At 38.5% G+C, this 19,652-nt stretch overlaps 1 protein-coding gene across 3 annotated transcripts in view; it reads left to right on the top strand.

Annotated features, from left to right (window-relative positions):
- RC3H1 (ring finger and CCCH-type domains 1) overlaps positions 1-19,652 on the top strand; it is an 89,337-nt gene that overhangs the window by 43,180 nt on the left and 26,505 nt on the right. For 2 of the 3 annotated variants that reach the window (XM_039460063.2, XM_039460064.2), the window contains exons 7-13: positions 2,906-3,038; positions 7,906-8,024; positions 9,865-9,977; positions 12,611-12,892; positions 13,850-14,064; positions 16,228-16,598; positions 17,074-17,241. In XM_039460063.2, the coding sequence (XP_039315997.1) occupies positions 2,906-3,038; positions 7,906-8,024; positions 9,865-9,977; positions 12,611-12,892; positions 13,850-14,064; positions 16,228-16,598; positions 17,074-17,241 (1,401 nt within the window). Of the gene's footprint in view, positions 1-2,905; positions 3,039-7,905; positions 8,025-9,864; positions 9,978-12,610; positions 12,893-13,849; positions 14,065-16,227; positions 16,599-17,073; positions 17,242-19,652 lie in introns of those variants that run through there. The other variant, XM_074389726.1, reaches the window with a different exon arrangement.

The following is a 19,652-nucleotide window of genomic DNA, read 5'->3' on the forward strand; positions in this document are numbered from 1 at the left end:
AATGTAACTGTTTTTATTGTAAATCAACATGAAATATATGAAAGTGCTTTAAAAACATGATGAAACCCCGTCTCTACTAAAAATACAAAAATTAGTTGGGTATGGTGGCAGGCACCTGTAATCCCAGCTACTCAGGAGGCTGAGGCAGGAGAATCACTTGAACCCAGGAGGCGGAGGTTGCAGTAAGCCAAGATCTCTGGCACTGCACTCCAGCTGGGCAACAGTGCAAAAGAAAAGAACTCTTAAAACACCATATAATATATAGTATGTTCTATAATAGTATTATTTAATTTTGCCATTGTACCTTTTCTTTTTGAGACAGAGTTTCACTCTTGTCACCCAGGCTAGAGTGTGGTGGCATGATCTTGGCTCGCTGCAACCTCTGTCTCCCAGGTTCAAGCAGTTCTCGTGTCTCGGCCTCTTGAGTAGCTGGGATTACAGGCATCTGCCATCATGCCAGGTTAATTTTTGGTTTTTGTTTTTTGTTTTCTTTGAGACGGAGTTTTCACTTGTTCCCCGGGCTGGAGTGCAATGGCGCAATCTCGGCTCACCACAACCTCCGCCTCCTGGGTTCAGGCAATTCTCCTGCCTCAGCCTTCTGAGTAGCTGGGATTACAGGCACGTGCCACCATGCCCAGCTAATTTTCTGTATTTTTAGTAGAGACGGGGTTTCACCATGTTGACCAGGATGGTCTCGATCTCTTGACCTCGTGATCCACCCGCCTCGGCCTCCAAAAGTGTTGGGATTACAGGCGTGAGCCACCGCGCCCAGCCCTAATTTTTGTTTTTGTTTGTTTTTTTTTGTTTTTTGAGACGGAGTTTCGCTCTTGTTACCCAGGCTGGAGTGCAATGGCGCGATTTCGGCTCACCGCAACCTCCGCCTCCTGGATTCAGGCAATTCTCCTGCCTCAGCCTCCTGAGTAGCTGGGATTACAGGCACGCACCACCATGCCCAGCTAATTTTTTGTATTTTTAGTAGAGACGGGGTTTCACCATGTTGACCAGGATGGTCTCGATCTCTCGACCTCGTGATCCACCCGCCTCAGCCTCCCAAAGTGCTGGGATTACAGGCTTGAGCCACCGCGCCCGGCAATTTTTGTATTTTTGATAAAGGGTTTCACCATGTTGGCCAGGCTGGTCTCAAACTCCTGACCTCAGATGATCTACCCGCCTTGGACTTCCAAAGTGCTGGGATTACAGATGTGAGCCACTGCACCAGCAGTTTTACTACTGTATCTCAAATACTAGAATCACAGAGATGATTGCCAACCCTAGAGACCACTCTACATTTAACTTAAGGAAATAGAGTCAAATAGTAAGATTAAACTAAAAAACAAATAATTAACATTTACTAAAATGGTATCTAGTGGTTTTAAGTAACTCGTTTAATCCTTCAACAGCCTTGTATTATCCATTTTAGACAAAGACAAAGGGAAGTTAATATGTTTTTCCAGCATCACATAGATAATAAGTGACAGAAGTGGATTTGAACTTGGGCATTCTCACTGTAGAATCATGTTCTTAACCACTAACCTTTTACCAAGCTATCCAAACTATTTCCCCCCACCTTTTTTTTTTTTTTTTTTTTTTTGCTATTCCTAAAGATAGAATTCCTTGAATGGGCAATAATACAGTGATGTCAAAAGAGAATTGGGAAACGTGTTTTTTAAATGCTTGGTGTAGGATGGGCACAGTGGCTCATGCCTGTAATCCTAGCACTTTGGGAGGCCAAGGTGGCAGGACTACTTGAGGCCAGGAGTTCAAGCATAGCCTGGGAAAGATTGGGATAACCATCTCTACCAAAAAACCAAAGAAAACAAAAACAATAGCCAGGTATGGTGGCTGGTGCCAGTAGTCCCAGAGGCTGTGGTAAGAGAATCCCTTGAGCTCAGGAGTTTGAGGGTACAGTGAGCTATCTTAGCACCTGGGCAACAGAGTGAGACCCTATCTCTTTAGTGGAAAAAAAAAGGTGGTACGTAATTTTCAATTACAATGTAGATTGTTTGTTCTGCCTTGTAAGTCTTCCCTGGATACCTTTAATTAGACTTTACCTGCAACTCTTAGGCTTGGATAAGAGCTTGTATCTGAAGTTTTGAAACTGATTATAATTTACAGGAACCCTTAGTAATGATCTATTAAAGGACTACGTTTCTACTTCTGAAGAGAAACTTGGCTTGCTTTTTATAAAGATTCTACAAGGTGTTAATCTTCCTGTCTGAAATGAACTATATAACTAGGTGTATATCCTACAGTAATTTTCTTGCATCATGTGCAATGCTTTAAATTTAGTATCCAGAGACCTTTGTACAACAAACTGGTAAACTTTGCAGTGTGTGTGATATTTTATAGAGCAATAAACTTTCTGTGACCATGAAAATGTTCTGTGTATGCACTGTCCAATACGGTGATCACTAGTCACACATAGCTTTTAAGCACTTGAAATGTGACTTGTTCAACCAATGAACTGAAATTTTTATTTTATTTAATTAATTTAAATTTAAATAGCCACGTGTTGCTAAGGTTACCGTATTGGATAATGCAAAAGAGTATTCATTAAAAATAATGAGAAAAGCACTAATTCTAGTCAATTAAAGGAGAGAGAAACATGAATTAACAATTCACAAAGATGACTCATTAATATATCTAATTGATGGGAGGCTGAATTGAGAGAGGGCTCACATTTGAAGAATGTGACAGCAGAAGCAGTACAGTATACAGTGTGCCAAGCTGTGGATGCAGAGAAGTACAGAATTTATTTGGGTAGCAAGTAATCTAGTCTGGCCAAAGTGTAGGGTGTATGGGAAGATGAAAATTAAATTTAATAAATTGCAAAGATGATTGTGAGATAAATTATCTTTAAATGATTATCTGGCCTTTGGGAAAGTTAACATTTATCTTTTTTAAGTTGCAGACCCCAGCCTCTTTTGCACAGAGTGTTCAGGAACTAACAATTGCTCTCCAGCGGACTGGAGACCCAGCAAACTTGAACCGACTAAGACCCCATTTGGAGCTGTTGGCAAACATTGATCCTAGTCCAGGTAAACCCAGAGGAAATTAATGGACTATCTTATATGTGCCTTTAGTGCTGTGAAATGATTCTTTGATTATCTTGTGTTATTCCTCTAGGGTTTCCCAAAGTAGTTACTCCAGATCTTTTTTACAGTATTTTAAGTTTCCGTTTTAAATCTTGTCCCTCTTTATCTCAGGTTAGTTCACTTTATTACTTTTTAAATTTAATTTAATTTAATTTAATTTTTTGAGACAGAATTTCACTCTGATTGCCCAGGCTGGAGTGCAATGGCGCTATCTCAGCTCACCACAACCTCTGCCTCGCGGGTTCAAGTGATTCTCCTGCTTCAGTGTCCCAAATAGCTGGGATAACAGGGATGTGCCACCATGCCCAGCTAATTTTGTACTATTTTTTATTTTTATTTTTATTTTTGGGGTCTTGCATTGGAAGCTAATTTTGTATTTTTAGTAGAGGCAGTATTTCTCCATGTTGGTCAGGCTGGTCTCAAACTCCCGACCTCAGGTGATCCACCCACCTCAGCCCCCAGAAGTCCTGGGATTACAGGCATGAGCCACCGCACCCAGCCTAGTTCACTTTAATATTTATTTAATGCTTTTTACACTGTTGCTCATTTCATGAGGACAGTAGATCTCTCTGGGCCCCTTAATGTTTCCTCTTCCAACACAAAATTGTTTTGTATTTTACCATTCTTACCTCTGCCAAATCTCATTTTTCTCATTTTTTTTCTGCATTATATATCCTTAATTGCATTTCCTTTGCCCTCTCCATGATATTTTGTTCTTTGAAGTATCCTCTCTTGTATATCTTTATTTATTCAGGTTTTTTCTGCTCCATCTTAACCTGAAAATATACCCAACCTTCATTTTTCACCTTATACCTACATCTAAGATATCTTAGCTTTTCTGTGTTTATGCCTACTACTGATCTGAAGCTATCTTAATATTTGCTAGTGGATTCCCAGTCTCTGACTCCAAAAGCTTTTTCTTAGTCTTTAAATAACTCTCATTTGTTTTTAGCATTTGATAATGTTGTTGAGCACTTTTTTGATAACTTTCTGTGATCTCATAGTTCTCTTCTGACCTGAATGCTACTTCTGTGTTACTTGTACCAGGCTTTACCTTCTTCCCCACTAAAGAGTAGCCAGGTTATGCTCTTAGAATTTTGTCTTCTCTGTGTGCTCTGATGGTGGTTATTTATTCTTAGTATCAGATATTGCCCTTGCATAGAAAATACAGTCTGCTAAATATCTCTATCACTGTTATCTCTGTTTCACTCCAGATACATCTCCCAATGCTTGCTGAGATTCTTTGAGTGCTTCAAAGCAAGCTCATTATTACTTGATACCTGCTCTTCCTCTAATGTTTCCTCTCTCTGATAATGATCTCATTATCTGAGTATGCAAGTTTAAAACCTAATTTTGTCTTGCCTCATCTTTTCCTTTCACTTGCTCTACATACCGTTTCGTATAATAGGATTTATCTGTTCTTCTTTCACAATGTCCCTATATCCCCTGCTTATAATTACTTCCTTTGAGAGCCTCATTCCCTTTCCCTGAAACTGAATGTCTTCCAAATTCCTCTTAAGAGTTCCTGCAATCCAGTCTACTTACTGCTAGAAAATAAATCACATCCCTGATCTTGCTTCCACACTCATAAATTTTCAGTGTTTATAGAATTGCTTATAGAATAAGGTTTGACATTCTTTACTATGGCATTCAGAGCCCTCTTAGTTTTTTATTAGCCTGCTTTTATAGATTTGCTCCCAAAATTGCATAATAAACCAGATCAATGTTACTTGACTATATAGTGATTTTTTTCCCCCGACTGCTGTGCTTTGATCATCCTGAGCAGTCAAAAGAGTACTTCCACAAGTTCCTAATCCATTTTTGACCCCACTTCTCATCTACCTACTACTTCATTTCTTTTTATGGCACTCTCTTGAACTCAGCTCCAGTCAGACATTTATCTCTACTGCTCTATGCAAACTTATTTCATCAAGGTCATAAATTACTTCCATGTAGCTAATTCTAAAGGTCAGTTCTCAGTTCTTAATGTACTTGATTTAGCAGCATTTAACATTGTTCTTTTTCTGAGACAGAGTTTTACTCTGTCTCCCAGGCTGGAGTCCAGTGGCACGATCTCAGCTCACTGCAACCTCTGCTTCCCAGCTTCTAGTAATTCTTGTCCTGAGTAGCTAGGATTACAGGCATGCACTACCACGCCCAGCTAATTTTTGTATTTTTAGTAGAGATGGGGTTTCACCAAGTTGGCCAGGCTGGTCTTGAACTCCTGACCTCAGGTTATCTGCCTGCCTCAGCCTCCCAAAGTGCCAGGATTACAAGTGTGAGCCACAGTGCCTGGCCAACATTGTTCTTCACTCTATCTTCCTTGAATGCTTTTTTCTTGGTTTCTAGTCTACTAATCCCCTTATTACTTTATTGGATACTCTTTGTCAGCATCCGCTGCTTTCTCCTCACCTCCGTATCTTATCATCTTTGGAGTGTTCTCAGAGTTTAATCCTATACCGTTTCTGTTTTCTGTGTGTCCCTATTTCCTAGATAATCTTATCTGTCTCATATTTTCAAATGTAATTTATGTGACTCACAAATTTACTGTATTTTATCAGTTCTGAGGTTTCTAATTGTTTCAGATCTTAGCATTTCTGAAATTGGAATGCATTTGTACAAAGACATAATTAACAGTCTTTTTTTTCTTTCGTGGCACATAAAATATGTGTTACAGTTGATAGGTTTTTGGAGTTTGAAATATATATCCAGCACATGCCTTTTTCCTGAATTTGTTTATAAAACTTTCTCAGGCCGGGCACGGTGGCTCAAGCCTGTAATCCCAGCACTTTGGGAGGCCAAGGCGGGTGGATCACGAGGTCAAGAGATCGAGAACATCCTGGTCAACATGGTGAAACCCCATCTCTACTAAAAATACAAAAAATTAGCTGGGCATGGTGGCTCATGCCTGTAATCCCAGCTACTCAGGAGGCTGAGGCAGGAGAATTGCCTGAACCCAGGAGGTGGAGGTTGCGGTGAGCCGAGATCACACCATTGCAGTCCAGCCTGGGTAACAAGAGTGAAACTCCATCTCAAAAAAAAAAAAAAAAAACTTTCTCAGCATCCATCATCTCTACTTGAATATCTGATAAGCATTTCAAACTGAATCTATCCAGAAATGATCTCTTCCCTGTCATCCTGTTTGTGGCAACTCTATCCTTCCTGTTGTTTAGTCCAAAAACCTCAACTCTTCTTTTTTCTCATAATACATATCTGATCCATTAGCAAATGCTGTAGGCCTTACCTTTAAAATCCATCCAGAATCCATCTGCCTTCACTGCTACCATCCCCATCTCTCCATGGATTATGGAATAGCCTCCTATTGTCTGTCTGATTTTAACAAGAGCCAGAATAATCCTATCACTCTCCTCTCATAAATCCTCCAGTGGCTTTCTAGCACTCAGAGTAAAAGCCAAAATCTTTCCTGTGATCTACAGGGCCTCATGTGGTCTGGTCTTCCATTACCTCTCCAGCCTCATTTCCTACTCTTTTTTCATTTAATTCTCTCCTCTCTGGTTCCACTTCCATGCAACATGCCAGGCACACTTCTCACATCAAGGACTTTGCACTTACTCTTCCCTCTAACTTGGATGTTTCTCCCCTAATATCTCCAGTAGGCACTCTTAAACCCTTCTTTCAGGTCATTAATCAAATGTAACCTTCTCAAGGAGGACTTTTCTGGCCTCTCTCTACAATTTTACACTTTGGCCCCACTTCTCTTCTTAGCTCTACTTTTTCAATTTATCATTTTCTAAATACTACTCTGTAGTTCACTTGTCTTGGTTATTCTGTGGCTCTTCTCCTTGAATGTATGGGGATTTTTGTTTTAATTGCTATTGCTTCCCCAACCACTAAAACAATAACTCAGATTTAGTAAATGTTCCAAAAACTACTTTTTTGAATAGTTGTTCTGTTCACCTTTTTTCCTTTTCAGATTCTGTGTGTCCTTCAAAGCCCAGTTCAAATGCCATCACCTAGAATCCTTTCAGGGTGTCTGTGCAGGAAGTTATCTCTACATCTCTCTTCTTATTTCATTTTATATGTTCCTTTTAAAGAATATTTCATATTGGGCTGGGCATGGTGGCTCACCTGTAATCCTAGCACTTTGGGAGGCCAGGGCGGGTGGATCACGAGGTCAAGAGATTAAGACCATCCTGATCCACATGGTGAAACCCCATCTCTACTAAAAATACAAAAAATTAGCTGGGCATGGTGGCGTGTGCCTGTAATCCCAGCTACTCAGGAGGCTGAGGCAGGAGAATTGCCTGAACCCAGGAAGTGGAGGTTGCGGTGAGCCGAGATCGAGCCATTGCACTCCAGCCTGCGTAACAAGAGTGAAACTACATCTCAAAAAAAAAAAAAAAAAAGATTATTTTATATTTTGCCTTACAGATAATTTTTTCTTTATAAAATCATAGTGCTGGCACTGAGCAAATATCTACTAGATGAAGACATGTAGCAGAGTTGCTTTATATAATAGCTCCTCTATTAAACGTTTTAAGCTTTTTGTTTACCAAAACTCGATTTATATAAACCTTCAAAATAAACATGCAAATTGACTAACTATAGGCAGTCCTCAGATTTGTTTGGTCCACACAGTGATGGTCTGAGCAATGTTCTATATTGGTTAGATGCCTACATTTTAAAACTGGGAAATGATGGTCAGGTGAACAAGCTGTTACCTAAAACACTAAGGTGTAAAGCTTAACTTGATTTCACTGAAATGTTGTCCACTAACTCTTTTATTATTGATATTGGGGAAAATATTGAGCAACTTAGTTTAAAACATTATTTATTATTGGTTGTATAGATGCTCCTCCTCCTACATGGGAGCAGCTGGAAAATGGGCTGGTTGCTGTGCGTACAGTGGTACATGGACTGGTTGATTACATCCAGAACCACAGCAAAAAAGGAGCAGATCAGCAGCAGGTATGGAAGCTGTTTAAAACTCAGAGCTAACCTACTGTGAATGGGGCTTAAAATTATAGGTAAACCGCTGTAGGTGTACCTACAGATACAAAGCCAGAAAGAGGACATGAACATTTTGAGACTCCGACTGTAGAAACTATAAATTACCTTGGCATGGTTAACAGTTTACTGCATCGGCCTGGTGATTTTATCTGATAATACTGACATTAAATAATCCTTATTGATCTGATGTTGTGCTGGAGTCAGTCTTCACATTGGATATGGCAACATTTGATGGAGAAAATAATCAGTGCTGAAGTTTGTTCCATTTATGTAAGATTATTATTCTCTTTAGTTTGTTTTACATTTTGGTTTGACAATAAGTGTCACTTTTTAGTGCTGATACTGTATCTTTCCAATACTATTCAAGTTTCTATAGATTTTCTTATATTAATACCTTAAGATTTTTTTCATTCATAATGTTTCGTATGCCAATGGGCCAAATTTTCCTTAAAGTTTTTAAATGAAATACAACAGTAGAATATAATAACATAGCTGGAGTTTTACATTTTATTCCCAGTAATTATATTTTGCCCTCAGGATTTATATTAGGTTTATTAGATCTTTTATTTTGCAGTAGTGAGCCTGTGAACTTAAAACTCTTAATTTACCTGTCTCAGGTAAATATTAATAGATTTTTCAGTATTCCTTTTTGCTTAGGAGGCAAGAAATATAAAAAGCGTCCTGCTAAGTAAAATAATCTGAGTATGATTTTTCCTAACCTATCTAAACACAGGTCAAAGCTTTATGATTAGGCATAAAAGAAAGGAGAACCTAGAATTTTTAACTCTCTGTTTCAGTTGACATCTTGAAGAAAATAACAAAAGTAACAAGACTAACCTTTAAAGTTTGCCATATGGTGATAAAATAAACTAAATTTTGTCCAGTTTAGTGTTGTGTCTCATATTTCATTAACTTTCAATTCCATCCTCTTGCCTTATCCTCGAGTTGTAAATAGTAAGTCTTATTTGTACTTTTGGAGATATTTTAAGTCCTTAGTATATTATTCAAGACTTAGTTACAGAATATTTGGTTACAGAATATTGTTTGGTAATAGGGCCTTTTGTAGTTTTTGTGGTGTGTTGTAAGGAGACATACATACAGCTATATTGAACATGGTACAGAACAAATATTGGAAGATAATTTATATGTTTGAAAGTCTTAAACTACAGTGGTTTTTTTTTTCATTATAAAATGTGTAAATAGGTCAGGCATGGTGGCTCATGCCTGTCATCCCAGCACTTTGGGAGGTTTAGGTGGGTGGATCACTTGAGGTCAGGAACTCAAGACCAGCCTGGCCAACATGGTGAAACCCTGTCTCTACTAAAAATACAAAAATCAGCTACTCGGGAGGCTGAGGCAGGAGAGTTGCTTGAGCCTGGGAGGCAGAGGTTGCAGTGAGCCAAGATCACACCACTGCACTCCAGGCTGGGCAACTCAGCCTCAAAAAAAAAAAAAAAAAAAAAAAAATGTGGAAATGAGATCATATTGCCCTCATGAAATTTTTTTTTCCATATAAAACAAAGAATGCCCATGAGATTTATTCAAGAATTTATATAATGCTACTTAAACGTTTGAGAATTAGTAACATTTCAGAAAAACTAGGACTACCTGCTTTCTTTTTGCTTTATATATATTTGAACTCTCTGAGACTTCAGACTTTCCAGCACTTTTGCTCTTGGTTATCTAACTAAGCATGTAAATTACTTATTTAGATTATCAAGATCTTAAAATGACAACACAAAATGTATGTTTTTTATGAGGGGTTATTACACATCTAATGTTTTGATTTTGATTTTAGCCTCCACAGCATAGCAAATACAAAACATACATGTGTCGAGATATGAAGCAGAGAGGAGGATGCCCTCGTGGGGCCAGCTGTACGTTTGCACACTCACAGGAGGAACTGGAAAAGTAAGTGTGAAAGACAGGAGACTTCGGAATAAGATCTAAGTAGAATAATTTACTGACATAGAGAATTACAGAAAGGGTAGGTGCTTTATCTTTAACACATGGGAAACTTTTAGTATGTAACATAGCTTGGTCATTCCTCTTCTGAAATTCTGAAATGCTCCAAAATCCAAAAGTGCTTGAAAGCTGACTTGAGACCACAAGTCAAAAATTCCACACCTGACTTTGTGACAGATAGCAGTAAAAACTTCATGAACAAAATTATTTAAAATAATGTATAAAATTACTTCAGACTATGTGTAAAAGATATCTATGAAACATAAATTTCCTGTTATATATTTGGGTCCTATCCCCAAGACATCTCCTTATGCATATGCAAATATCCCAAAATCCAAGACAAATACAAAATTTGAAATACTTCTGGTCTCAAACTCCTGGGCTCAAGAGAGCCTCCTGCCTTGGCCTCCTAAAGTGCTAGGATTACAGGCAGAAGCCACCACACTCACATACAAACTTGATTTGTTTATAAATCCAATGTAACATTGCCATTAAGTTTAACAAAGATAACAAAATTAAAACTGCAAATCTGTTGCACGTATTAATATTAAAAATCTCAAAAATTTAAATATATTTCAATAATACATTAAAATAGATGCCATGTCTATGAGTGTAACACCCTGCATGCACCTGAGCTCATCTGATCTTGGAAGCTAAGCATGGTCAGGCTCAGTTAGTACTTGGATGGGAGACTACCTGGGAAGCAGTAATATATGACTGTACTCCTGCAAATAATAATCTTATGTGAATATAAAGCTAATGTCTAAAAGAACAGTGTTCCATAACGATATACCAAACTCTCAAAAATAATTATCCCTGAAGGATAGTTTTCTTCCCTACCAACCTCCACCACCAGAAATTTGTCAGTTGTGGGAAATGTGGAAAAACAGCATCACTCTGATGGGGTTTTATTTATTTATTTATTTTTACATTTATTTATTTATTTTTTAATCATATATATATATATATATATATATATATTTTTTTTTTTTTTTTTTTTTTTTTTTGAGACAGAGTCTTGCTTTGTCGCCTAGGCCAGAGTGTAGTGGCTCGATCTCAGCTCACTGCAACCTCCGCCTCCTGGGTTCACGCAAATCTTCTGTCTCAGCCTCTCGAGTAGCTGGGTCTATAGGCACCCACTGCCACGCCTGGCTAATTTTTGTATTTTTAGTAGAGATGGGGTTTTACCATATTGGTCAGGCTGGTCTCAACTCTTGATCTTAGGGATCTGCCCACCTTGGCCTCCCAAAGTGCTGGGATTACAGGTGTGAGCCACCACACCCTGCCGGTGTTTTATTTGAAAATAAAATGCATTAGCAGTTGTAATTGGGATTGCTTTCATTGTTGAGGAACAAAGATCCTAGACTCTGATGGCTTAATATTTTTTTCTTTGTTTAGATTTCAGAATTGATGTGCTTATTGTATCACACATCTATTTAAACTTAGGAAATTATTCTGTTTTTTCTATTAACCTACTTTTAAAAGAACTTTAATTTTGTATTGGCACACATAACATCAGTATCTCTGAAGCAGTTCTAATAAAAGTCACTGTCCTTAATTGCCTGCTGCCCAGGCTGGAGTGCATTGGTGCAGTCTTGGCTCACCTTTACCTCTTGGGCTCAAGTGATCCTCCCACCTCAGCCTCCTGAGTAGCTGGGACCACAGGCATGTACCACCACACCCGGATAAGTTTTTATATTTTTGGTAAAGATAGGGTTTCACCATCTTGCTCAGGCTGGTCTCAAACTCCTGAGCTCAAATGATTTGCCTGCCTCAGTCTCCCAGAGTGCTGATATGTGAGCCACCATGCCTAGCTGCTTACATTTTTTAACAAAGTAAATGATAAATGTTTGACAGTGCATACTGGCTTCGTTTTTCTTTTATTCTTAATTTTTAACATTGGCTCATTGTACCCCAGGACATTTGAGGGCGAGTTAAAGTAAAATACTTCAGAAACTGTCTTCTGAAGATTTTTCTACTAGCTTCTCCAATAACTTTTTGAAATGCAAATTTCTACAGAAGTATATTATAGCAAAGATATTAATTGCATAATTTATAATGTTACAAATGTTACACGTTTTTGCTTGAACTAGATTCTCACTTTGCCGCCAGGCTGGAGTGCAGTGGAGCAATCTCGGCTCACTGCAACCTCTACCTCCCAGTTCAAGCAATTCTCCTGCCTCGGCCTCCCAAGTGGCTAGGATTACAGGCACACGCCACCATGCCCACCTAATTTTTGCATTTTTAGTAGAGGTGGGATTTCTCCATGTTGGCCAGGATGGTCTCAATCTCTTGACCTCATGATCCTCCCACCTCAATCTCCCCAAGTGCTGGGATTACAGGTGTGAGCCACCGCACCCGGCCTATTTTACACATTTTCATGAGGAATTTTGTACTTACTCAGTATGTCTTGCCGCTTGAGATTTTATGGAAAATACATACACTGAGTTCTCAGGTTGATAAAGAGTTAATGTTTCAAGAGAGAATATCTCTAGAAAATAATGTTCTTAAGTACATTTTAGTTCTTGGTTTTGCTTTTTATATTTGCTTTTTGATATGTGCCTATGCTTTTTATATAGATTTCGCAAAATGAACAAGCGCCTGGTTCCGAGAAGACCCTTGAGTGCCTCTTTGGGTCAACTTAATGAGGTGGGCCTGCCTTCAGCAACTATCCTTCCAGATGAAGGTGCAGTGGATCTCCCTAACAGAAAACCTCCTGCTCTGCCAAATGGAATTGTATCAGCAGGGAATACAGTAACACAGCTTATTCCACGAGGGACAGACCCCAGCTATGATTCTAGTCTGAAACCAGGAAAAATAGATCATCTGAGCAGTAGTGCTCCTGGATCTCCTCCTGACCTGTACGTCATTTTTCCTAACTCTTACTTCAAAATTTATTTTTTATAAAGTCAAAGGAAGAAAGAAAATAATGTTTGGGATTTTTGTTTCAAAAACTGATTTTTAGCCGGGCGCGGTGGCTCAAGCCTGTAATCCCAGCACTTTGGGAGGCCGAGGCGGGTGGATCACGAGGTCGAGAGATCGAGACCATCCTGGTCAACATGGTGAAACCCCGTCTCTACTAAAAATACAAAAAATTAGCTGGGCATGGTGGCACGTGCCTGTAATCCCAGCTACTCAGGAGGCTGAGGCAGGAGAATTGCCTGAACCCAGGAGGCGGAGGTTGCGGTGAGCCGAGATCGCGCCATTGCACTCCAGCCTGGGTAACAAGAGCGAAACTCCGTCTCAAAAAAAAAAAAAAAAAAAAACTGATTTTTTTTTTTGCCTTTATTTTGTTGTTTTTTACTTCTATTTTTCATGCTAGTGTGTTTTAAGAAAGAATTAGCACGGCTAGATATGGTGGCTCACGCCTGTAATCCCAGCACTTTGGGAGGCCAAGGTGGATGGATCACTTGAGGCTAGGAGTTCGAGACCAGCCTGGCCAACATGGTGAAACCCATTTCTACTAAAAATACAAAAATTAGCTGGGCATGGTGGCATATGCTTGTAATCCCAGCTACTCAGGAGGCTGAGGAATGAGAATTGCTTGAACCCAGGAAGTGGAGGTTTTAGTGAGCTGAGATCGCATCATTGTACTCCATCCTGGGCAACAGAGGAGAGTCTGCCTCAAAAAGGGGGGAAACAAAGAGAGAAATAATTAGCATAGGGGAAATAAGATAAAAATCTGCAAATTTTGTAGAAGGGATGAGTATTAGAATAATTGAGTTTCCCGAATTGTAGCAATCTTTTTTACTTGTAACATTTTATGCACATGAGACTTTTAAAGACCTTAAACAACTTCCATAATCTTATTCCCTTAGGCTAGAATCTGTCCCTAAGAATATTTCTGCCTTACCTGTGAATCCACATCCTATACCTCCAAGGGGGCCAACAGATCTGCCTCCAATGCCTGTCACCAAACCACTTCAGATGGTACCTCGAGGCTCGCAGTTATATCCAGCACAACAGACAGATGTTTATTATCAGGATCCTCGAGGAGCGGCTCCACCATTTGAACCAGCACCTTATCAGCAGGGTAACTATTTTTCATTTATATTGCTCACTTTTTTTAGGAGTCATGAGAACTGTTCAGATCAGAGTGATATTTTACACAGTAGCCTCTTAAGTAATAATACTTAGGAAAAATTGAGATTTTATGATCAACTAAATATTATGAAATAAATGAAGCAAAGCAATAAAAATCAAACTGCCTTATCTACTAAAAACAGTTGCATAATAAACATATTCATATATAATATTTATGGAAATAACAATTCACACAAGTAGGCAATGGAAATTTGCTGAGTAGGGCAGTATATATTCTCCTAAAATTTTCTTCAAGCATTAAAAATAACTATGTATATATATATATACACATACATACACATACACACACACACTTTTTTTTTTTTAAGCAGATTCTTGCTCTGTTGCTCAAGCTGGAGTGCTGGCGTATAGTGGCATGATCTCAGCTCACTGCAGCCTTTGCCTCCTAGGTTCCAGTGATTCTCCTGCCTCAGCCTCCTAGGTAGCTGGGATTACATGCCCAGCTAATTTTTGTATTTTTAGTAGAAACGGCGTTTCACCATGGTAGCCAGGCTGGTCTCAAACTTCTGGCCTTAGGTAATCTGCCTGCCTTGGCCTTCCAAAGTGCCAGGATTACAGGTGTGAGCCACCATGCCTGGCCCAGAATTAATGTTATAGTGTTTGTAAATTAAACACCATAGTGCATTTTCCTTCCTTTTAATTATTATTTTTCTGGACCCTATAATATATATGAAAAAATGCAGCATACATACCTTTAGAGAATTTACAGACTAGAATAAATAATGGTGAAGAATAGAAAACTATTTCTATGCATGAGTAGTATATATGCATGTGTGTGGTTATACATGTGTTAAAAATTAAGTGATCTGTTGTGGTGGTTAATATTAGCTTGGTAGAAATAGACTGAAAGACTCAAGGAAGATAACTGAGAACTTGAGGAATCAAAAAGACTTAGTGGAAGAAATGCCCCAAATAGAGGTATTTGGAATAGAAAGAAAAATTATGAACGCATTAAAGATCAGAGTTGAGTTAGGAGACTGTTAATCCTGGTATGAGAATTGAGGAATTAGTGTGGTGGGAAAGGAGAAGACGGGACTTAGAAAATAGACAAATTTGAAAATTAGCCAGCTTCAATGATAATACCAGGTATGGAGAATGAAGGAAAGAAGATAAACTGTCTTACATATACAGTTTATGTGTAAAATACTGAATGATTGTAAGTCTTGGATCTCTCTGTCAGAAGCAGTATGATACTATAATTTTTAAAAGGGGAATAGATTAAAAGTGCCCTCTTTTCTTTTTCCAAGTCTTAATTTTGAATCATGTTGTCTTCTCTACATTCATAAGAATAGTTTTTAATTAATATGGCAATCCTAATTCATGCAAAATATGATGAAATGTGATTTGTGTCTTCCTTTTGACTATCCATTATAGGAAAAATGCAACCATTTTTGTAGCCTGGTTTCACTTTTAGGTGAATTATTTGAGCTATATTAAGCAGAAAGAGATTTAGTGCAGGAGTTAGGTGCCGGCCATATTGGTGGAGGTCCTAGAGAAGCAAACAACGCTCCAGAGCTAGCTGCAAGAGAACTTGTTACAATGAGGAAGCGGTAGAAATAGAAACTTCCTGTCCTCACTACTTAATTCCAAGATCACATCATTTGAGGCAAAAGTCCGAAAATTGAGAAACTATTGCCACAACTGTTGTCTCAAGAACTCTAGATCGAAGCAGTAACTACTAATCTCCTTGTCTCCTTCCAGTTATTTCAGTTTCAAATTAAAAACTCATGCAACTGGTTGATTTGTAGAACCTGACTTCAAGGATATCTGGGAGATGTAGTTTTTTGTTTTCCAGTGTCTTCATTGCATTAAGACATACCAGAAAGAGGGTCAAACAATGAAAGCCAATCTACTATTACAGATTATAAGTAGGGTCCTTTTTTCAATGACTTTTACAGGTAATTTTGCTTGTTATTTTTTTTTAAAGTTATATAAGCAGAGGGAAAACTGATGATATAAGCAGAGGGAAAACTTCTAAAGAAATAAGCAGATTATCAATACTTTAGTGTTTCAGTATTTTAAAAGGTAAAGTCTTATATAGAAAACTAGATTGGCTCATTAGTGCCTTTGGTTCTTCTATTATATTGTATAGGTATGTATTATACACCACCACCACAATGTGTGTCCCGCTTTGTCAGACCTCCACCATCTGCTCCTGAACCTGCTCCTCCCTACTTGGATCATTATCAACCTTACCTCCAAGATCGTGTTGTAAACTCTCAGTATGGCACACAGCCACAGCAGTACCCACCTATATACCCATCTCACTATGATGGCCGTCAAGTGTACCCTGCTCAGTCTTACACAAGAGAAGAGATATTCCGAGAAAGCCCTATACCCATTGAGATTCCACCTGCAGCAGTACCATCCTATGTACCAGAATCCAGAGAAAGATACCAACAGATCGAGAGTTACTATCCAGTGGCTCCTCATCCAACTCGGATCAGAGCTCCGTACCTCAGAGTATGCTGTATTTTTTTTCTTATTACATAGACTTAATTTGATTATTGCTTGCAGTGATTCCTTTCTATGGAATGACAGTAACCCTTTGATACCTTCTTTTTTTATGAGAGCTTCTTTTTTTATATTTTCATAATTTGGGCATTTTTTTTAACTATTAATGAGAAAAAATTCTGCCTCCTTCCCCACAACTAACCATTCTAGTTTCTGAACTTCAGATGGTTTAATTAACAATTCTAGATCTACTTGAAAATTATGACTAAATAAAAGAAACCTAAATTTAGGTCTTTGGAAGATCTTGAGCGTTTGGGGGGTTTTGTTTGTTTTGTTTTCCATTGTTCTATTAAGTCTTGGTATTTCCCAATGTTAAGAAGGGTATACAAGTTGCTTCTTAACTTAAACAATATATGCTGAATATTAAACCAATTAATCTGTCCTGAAATTCTCTTTCAATTTTAACTAATCTTTCTGTTTTTAGGAACCTCCTTATAGCCGGCTTCCTCCTCCTCCCCAGCCTCATCCTAGTCTAGATGAACTACATCGCCGACGAAAGGAAATAATGGCCCAGCTAGAAGAAAGAAAGGTTATCTCTCCACCTCCTTTTGCACCTTCACCAACCTTGCCTCCTACTTTTCATCCAGAAGAAGTAAGCATATCATTTTTAGTCTCATTTATCAGTGTGTCTGTGTGTGTGTCCAGTTTGGCTTTTTTCCTGTTTTCTTCTAAAAGGTTTATTATCATTTAGCTCTACAAACCATCTAGAACTGATTTTTTATGTATGTAACATAATGTATTAGGAGTCAAGATCTTTTTTTTTTTTCCTGTAAGGCATTGACCCAGCACAATTTAATTAAATCAGCATGCTTTCCCTGGTACCCTGATTTATTATAATCAGGTGACCACATACATGTTCTGGACCCTATTCTTTTCCGTCAGTCTGTTTCTATCCTTGAAACCAATGCCACATTCTCTTTGTGTAGTTTTATCGTAAGTCTCAATATGTTTATCATAAGTCTCAATATGTAGTGGTTATATTTTCTTTTTCTTTTTTGGAGACAGAGTCTCCCTCCGTGGCGCAGGTTGGAGTGCAGTGGCGCAATCTCAGCTCTCTGCAACCTCCACCTCCCAGATTCAAGCGATTCTCCTGCCTCGGCCTCCCAAGTAGCTAAGACTGCAGGTATACACTGCCACACCCAGCTAATTTTTTTGTATTTTAATTGAGATGGGGCTTCACCGTGTTGCCCAGGCCGGTCTCGAACTCCTGAGCACAGGTCGGCCTCCCAAAGTGCTAGGATTATAAGTGTGAGCCACTGTGCCTGGCTTATATTTTCTAGTATTGTTATCTTTCAAGAATCAGCATATTGATTTCCATAAAAACCTCTGCTCCAGTTTTGATTCGGATTACTTCAGATCTCTAAATCTGTGCTGTCCATTATGGTAGCCACTAGCCACATGTGGCTATTGAACATGTAATATGTGGCTAGTTCAAGTTTATATGTACTAGAATCATAAAATATACACTGGATTCAAGGATTTAATACCAAAAATGTAACATTCATTAATAAATAAAATTATTATTAAAATTGATTTCACTTGGATTCAAGGATTAATACCAAAAATATAAAATTCAGTAGTATTTTTTATAGATTGGATTAAATAAAATGATTAAAATTAATTTTACCTGTTTTTGTTTTTAATGTGGCCACTAAAAATGTTCTTTTGATTGAAGGTTTTTTTTTTTTTTTTTTTTTTTTTGAGACAGAGTCTCACTCTGTCACCAGGTGTCAGGCTGGAGTACAGTGGTGCAATCTTGGCTCACTGCAACCTCCGCCTCCTGGGTTCAAGCAATTCTCCTGCCTCAGCCTCCTAAGTAGCTGGGACTACAGGCATGCGCCACCGCGTCCAGCTAACTTTTGTATTTTTAGTAGAGATGGGGTTTCACCATGTTGGCCAGGATGGTTGATCTCTTGACCTTGTGATCTGCCCGCCTTGGCCTCCCAAAGTGCTGTGATTACAGGCATGAGCCACCACGCCCAGCCACTAAAAATGTTTTAATTGTATATGTGGATCTCGTTATATTTCTATTAGACAGTGTTGCTTTATTTTTATTTATTTATTTTTTTGGAGGGGACGGAGTCTCATTTTCTTGCTCAGGCTGGAGTGCAGTCGCGTGATTTTGGCTTACTGCAACCTCTGCCTCTTAGGTTCAAGCAATTCTCATGTCTCAGCCTTCTGAGTAGCTCAGACTACATGTGCACACCACCACCCACTCCTGGCTGATTTTTGTTTTTTTTGTTTGTTTGTTTTTGAGTTGGAGTCTTACTCTGTTGCCCAGACCCGAGTGCAGTGGCGCAATCTCAGCTCACTGCAACCTCCACCCCCTGGGTTCAGGTGATTCTCCTGCCTCAGCCTCCCGAGTACCTGAGATTACAGGCGCGTGCCACCATGCCCAGCCATAATTTTTGTATTTTTATTAGAGACGGCATTTCACCATATTGGTCAAGCTGGTCTCAAACTGCTGACCTCAGGTTATCCTTCTACCTCAGCTTCCCAAAGTACTGGGATTACAGGCGTGAGCCACCATGCTCAGCCTAGACAGTTTTGCTTTAGATCAATATGGTGAGAGGTGACATCTTTCTAATATCAAGTCTCTATGAACATGATATACCCCCTTCATTTATTTGAATTTTCTTTATACTTCACACTTCAGTATCTTGTGTATCTTATCGTGAAATTTATTCCTAGATAACCAATGTTTTTTGAAATTATTTTAAATAGAATTCTTTTGGAAGTTTTCATTTTCTATTTGTTATTAATATAGAGAAATTAAATAGATTTTGATGTATTGACCTTTCTGTTCAGCTGTCTTGCTGAATTTCTCTATTCTAATACTTGTGAGTAGATGCTTTTGAATTTTCTGTACACACAATTATGTCCTCTGAATAATAATCTTTTTTTTCCTCTTTTTAAGCCTTTTGTCTTGTCTTTGTCTTATTATTTAGGACTCTGGCATAATGCTAAATAGAAGTGATGATAACATATATTCTTGACTTGTTT

The sequence above is a fragment of the Saimiri boliviensis genome, chromosome 19 (genome assembly GCF_048565385.1).
Source record: "Saimiri boliviensis isolate mSaiBol1 chromosome 19, mSaiBol1.pri, whole genome shotgun sequence".
NCBI lineage: Eukaryota > Metazoa > Chordata > Mammalia > Primates > Cebidae > Saimiri > Saimiri boliviensis.